Source organism: Anser brachyrhynchus (genome assembly GCF_964034855.1).
Source record: "Anser brachyrhynchus genome assembly, chromosome: 1".
NCBI classification, from domain to species: domain Eukaryota; kingdom Metazoa; phylum Chordata; class Aves; order Anseriformes; family Anatidae; genus Anser; species Anser brachyrhynchus.
Genome location: NC_137694.1, coordinates 201,393,094 through 201,404,027, shown reverse-complemented (window position 1 = coordinate 201,404,027; position 10,934 = coordinate 201,393,094). Strand labels below are relative to the sequence as shown.

At 38.1% G+C, this 10,934-nt stretch overlaps 1 protein-coding gene across 20 annotated transcripts in view; it reads left to right on the top strand.

Annotated features, from left to right (window-relative positions):
- Positions 1-10,934, top strand: part of FAT3 (FAT atypical cadherin 3) — a 426,083-nt gene that overhangs the window by 347,525 nt on the left and 67,624 nt on the right. For all 20 annotated transcript variants that reach the window (XM_080567237.1, XM_080567235.1, XM_080567238.1 and 17 more), the window contains 3 exons: positions 5,692-5,888; positions 6,991-7,144; positions 8,604-8,837. In XM_080567237.1, the coding sequence (XP_080423363.1) occupies positions 5,692-5,888; positions 6,991-7,144; positions 8,604-8,837 (585 nt within the window). The remainder of the gene's footprint in view (positions 1-5,691; positions 5,889-6,990; positions 7,145-8,603; positions 8,838-10,934) is intronic.

The window sequence follows — 10,934 nt, the reverse complement described above, 5'->3', positions numbered from 1 at the left end:
AGTATGAAGGTTTGCAAAAGCTAGTATGTTTGCAGTGTGACGTGTTGTAGGCTATTAGAACTAGAGGCAAAAATTAGTCTTGTGAGTAAAGCACAGGATTTGGAGGCTGTAAACCAGGTGCATTATCTGATAGTGCCTCAGTTTCCACATATCTAAAACTATATAAGTAGTGCTTCATCTTAGTGATTTTGTAATATTTGAAGTGATTTGTAATATTGAGTTTTTGAGATGCCAGTATAGAAGTTGCTATAGGAAATGCAAACCCTTCAGGTTTGTAACAAAAATATTTTAGCATACCCTGTTAATCAGACAAAGATACTGTTTTTTCTTTGCCCTGAAGACTTTGTCATCTCTTATAATGAATTATGCTTTTAATTATGTACTGATCTGTTTTCTTCACATTCCTGTGCTGTTAATTTAGCAAAAACTGGACTTTTGAATAATTGTCATATATGACTCAAAAACTATAGGTCATTCTGTACTTTAATTTGTACCACAGTTCAAAATATATCAGATATTTTGCTGTTTTGTTTTTGTTTTTGTTTTGTTTTGTTTTTAGTTTCTGAAAACATTAGATGACAAAGCCCCAAACTTTCTTTAATGCCTACTGTGCAATTACTAAAGCATATGAGCTCAGAAACTCCACTGTTTGAGTATAACCTTTGAACCTGGGAGATGCACATAGAGAAACTAGGTTCTTCTGATTCAGATATTAAAACATATTAAAGTGTAGTTTAAGTAATGAAATAGTCTATTCACACTTCACCCCAAATTAAGCTTGGGAACTGCATTTGAATATTTCTTGGATCAGATTAGCCAGGTGATTATTCAAATGTTGTATCTTTTTGGAGGCATTTTGAGCTGTAGAAACCTCCCTGAATACAATAAACAAATTCTGAGGAAAAACAGGACACTGACAAAAAGGGAAAAGAAGACAAATTACGAGAATGACATTTGGATCCATCAAAACCAGCTTCGTGCAAGTACACTTCATGAAAAGTAGCACACAGAAAAGAGATGGAAAAAAATCATCTTTCAGGAGATGAAAGGAAGAAACATTCTGGGCCAGATGTGATCACTTAAGAGCCCTTTGCACTTTTTTAAGAAATGCAAACACTTATTGCAGCCTTCTGATCACCTTTGAAAAGGGGAAGATGCATTCTGGTGGGTAAATATATATTCTGTTTTGAACTCTTTCCCTTTAGGAGAGGTTTCCATGATTACTGGCAAGTAGTTGCCATTTTCAAACTCCATTTTTCAAACTGCCATTTTAATCTGCATTTGATAGTGGGAAAAAATTTTGCACTTGTCATTTGTTATTTGGAGTTTGATAACAAGTGGAGATGTTCACAAAGGAAAAGCGTGATATAAAAATCTTAGTAGAAAATCATTAGAAAGTTTAGGTAACACAAGTGCACTTAGGAAGCACAGTAGTTTCCTTCTGAAGGCTCGTTGGAGCTCATTGCCTGTATAACAACTTGAGGTATTTTGACAAACAACAGGGCTATGTCAATGTTTAGCTAGGATGTTTAGCCAGCCTAAAGACAGCTAGATATTACTGAGGTTTAACAGTGGAAAACAAGGAAAAGCCATCAGAAAAATGTCAGTTGCTAGGACGTTGGTATCGTAAAGTGTTTTGAGTTAATTAGGCTTCAACAGGCACGTAAATGTAAGAACAGACAATAGTGTTAAATGTGGTTCAACTGAATACAAGAAGATGGACAGTGTTTTGGGAGAAGAAAATAGTATTGTAAGCAGTGTCCTTTTTTTTTTGCTGGGCTAATTGTCCAATGTGAGCAAACTGACTGTTTGTTTGCTTCTATTTTATATTTGAAATCTGGAGTTCTGGAGAAATGTTTGCTTAGATGTTTGGGGAGGACTTGTACTGTAGGCTGAAGAACAGCGTGCATATTCTACAATAGTAAAGCTAAGAGGATTGGGTTTATTATTTTGGCAGCTCAGTAAACATGCAACATCTTAAAGTGTGTGGGGGAGGGGGGGGGGATAAACCTATTGATTTTAAGTTAAACAAATGCCCAGAGTTCTAATTAGGAATTGAATGTATCTAAATAGATGCATAAATGTAAGAGAGAATCTAAATAAATAAGTCAGTAAATATTCAGTTCTCCCTCCCAGGTCAGCATTGCAGTGAAAACTGATACTGCTGGCTTCTAGCTTTCAGTTCCCTTTTAGCCCTTATAATTCCCTCTGTGTGTGCTTTAGTAATGATGTGTGTCAGGATTCGTTTATTTTGGATCACTGTGTCTCTGCATTTCATTTGTATCTAGCTGTTTTCTTTCTTTTCTTAAACTTGAGCTTGATTTGGCTTTGTACTATTTGCTGACTAGGGAAGGAGGGAGAGCATTATTTAAACTTCAAGTAACAAAAGATAAAAGATAATGCTGATTCTTTTACCCTCAAAGCCATTCTAAAAAGTTACTGGAGTGTTTTTTGTAGCTAGCACTTCACTGTTGTGACATTCAAAGTAGAACATAAGAAAACTGCCAACAGATTTTAAAGAATCCATTAATACATGTAGTCAGGAGGCTTCCGTTTAGAAAAGCTACATTATTCAGAGTGAAAAACTAATTAATTAGAACGCCCCTAGGATACTGAATCTGCTTACATATATTAGTGAAAAAGTTAATTAATCACTGCAGAATGAGATCTGCATCGAGACATATGTAGAAGTACTAGAAAATGGTTCCCTGGGCCACAGTGTGGATTTTTTATTTTTATTTTTTGCATTTCCTTTTTTAAGAATATTGTCTTGGCATTATCTTACCGTTTACATCTCATTATTTCTGTTACATTGTATAGTACAACTTCCTCCTTTGTCTTCCAAAAACAAAGTATATAGCCAGTCCTGAGAAGCAAAAGAGAAGAAAGGTAGCACTCATGAAAAATGCATGCAAATAAACTGTTTCACATGTTTGCTGCTTATTGCACAGGTTTTTTGGCCATTGAAATCGATCCTTTTCTAGTGAAGTGGGGAGAGAAAGGGATTCCAGGGACCGTTTTTTAATATATACTCCCAAAATTCCTGTGTGATTCAAAAGCTATTCCATCAACAACAAAGCAACAGTGATTTTAAAATTGCTCCAAGCTAGTGTTACTGCCAGCCATAAAAGCCACCAGCTGATTTTAATTAGATTTTACCTTTCCTCTTTACTTAGCAATGGGATATCCATACCTTGAGTGCATTGCTTCATAGTAGCTCAGAACAGTTAATCATTTCTTTTTACAAAAGAACTAATATGCAGGAAAGCACTGATTGATATCATGAAGCTAAATAAGAGTATTTAAGACCATTTTTATTAATGGTTTACAACATTAAGCTCACTGTGATAAGATTACAGCCTTTTCTAAAAGAGAGTTAAGCTTTTTTATGCTGATGTTGAGCTGAATAGAGAGAATTTAATGTTAATCAGCAGGGGTCTACCTTCTTTGACAATCACATTAAGACTCAAGTCAGTGGACAGCTTCACATTGCCTTGGGTTGTATTCAGACTGGCCTGCAGTGCACATCAACATACTAAGTAACCCTCTTTAGGAGAAGTCAGTTTATATCACACAATAGGTTAAACAAGGTTTGTCTGAGTCCTGTGATGGTTACTCCAAACTGTTGTAGAAATCAGTGGGAAAATTGAGATCAGCTTGGTTTTGTGACCTAAAAAGTTGATTTTCTATCAACAGCAAATATCTGTGATATATCTGTTTTGTGCTCTGTATGACTACAGGGCCTTTTATAATTATAATGCATATCTGACTAATTTTCGGGAAATCTTCTTCATTACAACGTTGTTTTCTGACACAATTACACTTAGCTCTAATGGTGATGCTTAACGAGAAAGAATTCCTCAGCTCATCTCAACTAACTTAGCTTTCATATCAAACAGAAACCAGTCTATCTTGTCTTGTCATTGGTAGCTAATGAAAAAGGCATAGATTACAGCCCGTGACCTCTTTTCTGCTTTTTGATGTACGAAGAAGGCATGAAATGTGCATTACACTTTTTTGCTTCATTTTAAGCACAGTTTTAAGCTCAGATCTTCTCTGCCTTATTTTTGCTAAGAAGGTCCCTGGGAACTGACAGAATTGTGCCACCAGAAGCAACAGCAGTGACACCCAATCTCCTGACAGCAGAGGCAGCTCAAATACATTCAGCCCTTAAAATACATTTTTTCTCTGTTGGATTTGTGTTTTTTTTTTTTAAACACTTATTTACTCAAACATCGAACTAGAGAGGAAGGTTTAAGAACCTGGTCTTTCCATTAAGCTCGGACTGATCCCCTGACACATGTCAGGACCCTGAATAAGTTGTGAGCAAAACCAAACTTAGCGTGTTTGACATTCTTGATCCTGACACAAGAAAGAATAAGCTTTCCCTTAATATTTTTATACCACTTTTATACATGAGAAACATGAATAGCAGTTCTCAGATTGCATTTCTGCACAGGAGAAAGCTTAATATGGTGGGAAAAGAGTTAGTACCAGGTTAGCTGGAATTAAAGTTTACCCAGTGGAGCAGTGTGATGTTTTTTTCTTTGTCCTTGTCCTCAGTTCCTATAGCACACGGGTTTGCTGTAACTATTTTGTGCTCCATCCTAAATTGTTAAATGTGCAAATACATTTTTTACAGACCAAACATGTTGGATACTGGACACAGAAAACTGGGTGGTTGGCTTAAAAGATCTTCTGTCTGGTCTGACAAGGGGGGTTGAAAACAGGCTCAAAGAAAGGTGCTTGATGGTGGTTTCTTTGTGGAGCTGGCAGAGGACTGTACTGTTTCAAATGAAAGTGTAAATAACTGTCAGAAACATTAAAGAGCTATCCCTGGTTTGATTCCTTGTACCTTCCGCATGTGAAATGTCCTTCCTTCCTTCCTGAGGATGATGTGGACCAAATCTTTCCCTCTCCAGTCTGCTTTTTCCCCCGTGCAGTTTAATGATGTGGAAGAGCAACGTTAGGAGGTTCACTGTTGGTGTTACAGCATGATAAAAAGCTGTTCTGCTTCGACTCCTGCACTCTTTGCCGGCTTTCCCCAGCTCTCACCCTCTGATACATTTGACCTAATTGTAGTGCTTATCTTCCAACTGCTCCTCAAATGACCTCTTGTTAGGACTATTTAATACTAATGTGTCTTCTTGTGTCGTGTAAACTTTTTTTAAAACTAGAATTTTAATGAGCAGAAGAAAGGCACAGCTGTATGATAAAGCTTTCATTAGAGGATTCCTTAATAGAACCTACTTCCAGTCCTTGATTGCATAATCAACAGCTAATGAAATTGTCTTGGTAACAAGAGCTGCGGTGTATTACATCCTCTCCCGAGACTAAGTGGAAAGACAATTGTACCAGCCTGAGAGGACTATTGATTGTTCACAGTTTGAATTTGATTGCCCTTAAGGGGAACTAAACAAGAGATCATCTTCAGCTCTGCTAAATGGATTTTGTTTCCGCTGAAAGTTATTGGTTCACTTTCATACAAGCCGTTTGGGGGGCAATAAACACAGGGAACGTAATCTCATTACAGATTTCCTGAATCTGCAAGTTTGAAAGCACCTGTCACTGGGAAACAAATGACAATTGCATATTCCTGGTCCTCTAAGATGAGTCTGTATTTGTGCTTAAATCAGGTGGGAGCCCTGGAGGGATGCCCTAACCTGTTGTGTGTTGCTTGTCTCATTGCAGGAGGGAATCCCAAAGGGAAGTTCGCTCTGGGACTGGTTCAGAACGAATGGAAGGTTTATGTAAAAAGGCCACTAGATCGGGAGGAACAAGATGTTTATTACCTGAACATCACCGCCACGGATGGCCTCTTTGTAACCCAAGCTGCTGTGGAAGTGACGGTCACTGACGTTAATGATAACAACCCAGTCTGTGAGCGGGTGAGTTAGCAACACCCTCTGCAATCTGCTGTGGTGCTGGAAGTGATGGTTTCCCAGTGGATACCACTGCTGTGTTTACAGGATATGCCCGTTTTCATCCTGAAGGTCTTAAGTGAAGGATCTAGAGTAACCTGGAGGGAAGCAGGATTCAACAGTCTTGTGAAACCAGGGTGAAAGGATAATGGCCTAGCAAAGGCAGTGGAGGAGTCTCCTCCATCTTCTGCACTGTGGTCTTATCTGGCTTTCTAAAATAAAAAGGGTTGTGAGGTGGCACTGCTATAGGACAGCCACTGCCCCCCTACAGAAAAAAAAAATAAAAAGGAAAAAAAAAAAGCTTTTCCTTCACAATCAGTGTGGAAATGTCTTCACTGTAATCTAACTCCAGCCTTCCCGAATGTGTCAGGTAGCTAGCAGCCAGAGACACAGTGGAAAAGGTAGAAGAATATAGCTTACTCTCAAGCTGTCAGGCATGCATGCAGTATGCAGTATAGCCTGACCACAGCTTTCACAGCATCAGCTGTCTCTTATTCTATGGAGAGGCAATGTGGGAAACCAGTATCACTGTAACAGGAAGGTGTACGTGAAACAAAAGGCACTATGAAAACTAGATTTCCTTAACAGTACAGCTTACAGAATCTTATTTATATATATCCATATGTATACACATATGTAATTCCCATCATTACATTATCACCGATGGACCATTGTCATTGCAAGCATCACTCCGGGGAATCACAATCTGTATCTCCCTCAACATTGCTGGATGATGTGATAAAAACAGTTGTCTTCATTAGCACACTGATCCATTTCATGGGTGTTGATGAAAGAAATGGAAGACAGAAAATGTGACTGCATTTTACACCTAAGACTAGCCCTATTAAGAGTCATAATGGCATTGTTTTTGTGACACCTCAAGGCTTAGCAATGCTGTGAATTTCTAGGACTGTATTACATAAAGGAAAATTGTTTCCTGTATAGAAAAATGCACTACAGAGAGTTAAAAAAAAAAAAAAAGTTGTAAAATAGCTATAAAATACTGTTATTGCATAGCTTACGTTTCTGTGTTTTTTGTTTTGTTTTGTTTTGTTTTGTTTTTCTCTAGGTTGCATACACAGCACTGTTTCCTGAAGATATTCCATCAAACAAAGTCATTCTAAAAATCAGAGCTAAAGATGCTGACATTGGGTCCAATGGTGAAATTCGCTACTCTCTCTACGGTCCTGGGAACAATAAATTTTTCTTAGATCCAGAAAATGGTAAGATGACAACTAAATGTTTTCAGACAGCCTTCTTAATCCCTCAACTTCAGCGGGTACCAGTTTTCTTAACTGGAGTTAGGTTACATTTGGTTATCAGCCAGTTCCAGTTCTGACAGGCATGGATGACCACTTTGGAGGTGGCGATTGCAGGAGGGAGGAGGGACATGTTTGTTGGCCGGGTTGAGTGTTGTATTCAGGGCGGCAGAAACTGACCCTTTTGTTTCCCAGCCAGACCTCAGGTTAGGTCAGAGGCATGGGGCCCTTGTCCTGGAGTTGTCTTGGTGAAGAAAAGGGGAACCTGCCAGCAGGGTCCTCCTTCACATTTGGACTTTATGTCTTCCACCCTGATCTGGAATTACTGGCTTTTATACCATGTAACAACAACATTCTTTTTATACCCAGGCTTGAGTGGAGAAAGGATATCAGTAATGAATTTGTGGGCACAGGGGAGTGCTACAAAGGTGTTGTTCATTTGGCACAGCGTCTGCAAAAAGATGCTGATCTCTGCTAAGGTCCAGATTTTGTGCTTGTCATAAAGTAAAGCTAAATAAAATAATTTTTCCATGAATAAAAATCCCACTCTTTTGTTACTTCTGTTACTTCTAGGAATTTAGTTTCTGTTATGACAGCCTAAGTCCATCCCTGTACAATGCCTCCTCCACCTGGCTTGCAGGAGGCAGCACCTGATATTGTCGTAGTACTACCGACAAGAGGCATTCGGAGATCTGTGCAGTGTGTGGAAGGGAAGTTTTGCGCTCCTTAACAACAAATTTTGTATTTTACTGCAAATTATTCCGTTTGCCAAAATAAACCAAAACTTACTCTTTGACTAATAATGGCTGTTTGCAGATGTGGCCACGTTCGCTGTCATTTGTCAGTGCTGTGGAAAATGGATCATGGATAAAGTTCTCACAGTCCGAGTGAGAAACTGTCTTTGCTGCTAATGTTTATTGTGTTATAAGAATAAGAAGTCATATTCAAGCTAGATGCCAGAGGCATCTACAGGAATTCAGGGGTGATTGGAGGTTAAAATGTGGGAGAAAAGATTGGTTCTGTTTTGAACGGTAGCATTAGAAAATTTTGCAGTTCATTATGGCTGCTGTCATCAGTAGATCCAGGGTGCTTTTCTAAGCCTTGAAGTCTATAACTCTTGAGAGTAATAAAAGACAGACTTCAAAAAACATACCATGTTATGCTCTTAGAAGTTGCAGATTCTCAAAGGCCACCATGAGTGGCTTGTCCTCCCTGCACTCATGCTGCCAGCTCATTTGGTTGGGTGGAGAGAAATGAGAAGTGACACTGCTGTGATGTTTTAATCTGTTCATTGGAATAAGCAAGGTTGTTTTTTCTTCTTGTAAATTCCAGTTAAATACATGTTTCTGAGCTACTCCCACTGTCTAGAATTAGCGACGTTGCTATGGCAGTAATGATGACTGCTGCTTTAAATCAATTTCAGGTGAGCTGAAATCCTTAGCCCCACTTGACCGAGAGAAAATCCCTGCGTACAACCTGATTGCCCGAGCTACGGATGGCGGTGGCAGGTTCTGCCAATCGGAAATCCATCTTATTTTAGAAGATGTGAATGATAACCCACCAGTGTTTTCATCTGATCACTACACCGCGTGTGTCTATGAGAATACTGCCACTAAGGCGTTGCTAACGAGAGTCCAAGCCACTGATCCTGATGTCGGTAAGAGAGTAACACTGAGAACAGTAACTAATGCTCAGGAAGACTCTGAGTTGGTGGAACTGCAATGCAGATGAATTTTTCTGTCGTCTTTCCTCATTCTTTCATCTTTCTTCATCCTTTCCTCCTTGTTTCTGGATCCTCCCCATTTTTCTGTCTTCTCTTTCTTTACCTGGAAATGCTCGTGGCCAAGCTTGGCATGATGGTGTTACAAAAAGAAAAAGCATTGCGGCAGCTACAGAAGTGTGTAGTCTTTTATTCTCCTGATCTGTGGTAATTTTTTGGGGTAAATTCCAACTTTCTTCCTCCAGCAGTCTCACCTCCTTTCCTGAGCCATGGTTTTGGTCGCCCGTGCCTCTACATAGGCAAATAATATAGTTACGTGCTATAGGGACTTATATGTGATTAATCACAATATTGCTAGAGTTTTATACTGCTCTAACTCCCATTTGTTCCAGCTGGTTACCTTAGCATGAAGCTATTGTTGTACATTGTGAATGTACATTATAAATGGTCTAGCTGTTTAAGTGTAGATTCTTTTGAAGTGGAATAGTTTATTATATGAGGACCTTAACCTTGAAATCTAGGCCCAGTTATAAATATTTAAAGATATTTTTCATAGCACAGTGGTAAAACCTGATGAATATCAGATTTTGTTCTCAGCTTATTCACTTCAGCTGGAATAAATAAATCCCATAACTTATTTTTTCTTCCTGTGGTTTTGGAGATGTTTTCTAAAAACTGTGGCTTAAGTAGCTTCACATAAAAAGCAGGCCTTTCACTGAATGATAAAAAATAATTAATTTAATATATTTTTTTAAGTACAGTACATGCTGGAAGTCTCAGTTTTTACTAAGGTTGATAGTGTAAATATACAGTAATCAGTAAAGGAGCAAAAAGCATTCATTAAAGTATCTGTGAAGTGCTGCATTATATGCTTGGCTGAAAAATCACTATTAAAATTTATGACACTGTCCTGCAGTGAAGAGCCAATTACTGGTAGTTAGCTACTGAACAGTCTGAACACCCAGTGTTGTTGGTTTCCATTGTTGTCTTAATTACCATTTCTCTCATAGGTGAGATGACATTCAAGGGGTGGAGAGACGCAATGGAATTAGAGTTGAAAGTTGTCAATAAAAGTTCCTGTTAGCACCAGCTTTGCGTAATAAGATGGTTAGCTATGAAAAAAAAAAAAAAAAAAAAAAAACACCATGATCTAATTGCTACATCTTCTTTCTGAAACAAGATAAGTGAAAGAGGGGGATGAATTAGAAAAGGGTATGCCCTTCCTTTAATGACTAGACTTGAAAAGCAGACAAGACACTATCATATAAAAGTGACTCTGGTCTCTAAAATATGATTTTATATTAATTACTGTTCTATTAATACTATTTATTCTATTGATACCAAAATCACTGATTCCCTGTTGCTGCAAAATGATTAAGTTTACGTAGTGTAATGTTCCCAACGCAGAGTAGAAATATATTATTGATATTCTCCATGGTATACGATATTCCTGTAGGGTCCTGTGGAGAGTTATCCTAAAAACATAAATGAAGCTGGGAATCATCATACAAATCAATTTTCAATGTTCAGGAAACATTTTACAATCAATCTTAAAATTTGACAGTTCTTATGAATTTGACAGTTCTTATGCTCTAGGTTTTGCAGAACCAGGTACCATAAGGGTAAGAATACTGATGTAGAATCCATTGAGATAAAACTTGAGATAAGTCAATTTGTGGTCTGCAACTGCCTGCAACTAAACAGCATTTAACATAAAAGTGGAAATATTGTCGTCAGACACTGCTGGATAATTAAGATAATTTCTAGGTAACAGGAAAATAGTGTTGTATCTGCTTTGTGTCTTTGATGTCTCTTAAAGTTCCTGAACTCATAATATTCTGGGAGTTTTCAGGACTTAACAACATAAGTTGTTTCATATATTTGTAATTTGGTTACATGTTTAGAAACTGCCTGTGCCACCTGGGCACATTGAAGGAGAGCTGTGATTTTTCTTCACAGTATTCAGCAGAAAAAAAATAAACGGTTTGGCTATTGAGAACTTAACTGTAGTAGCATGCAAGTTGGTTTCCATTT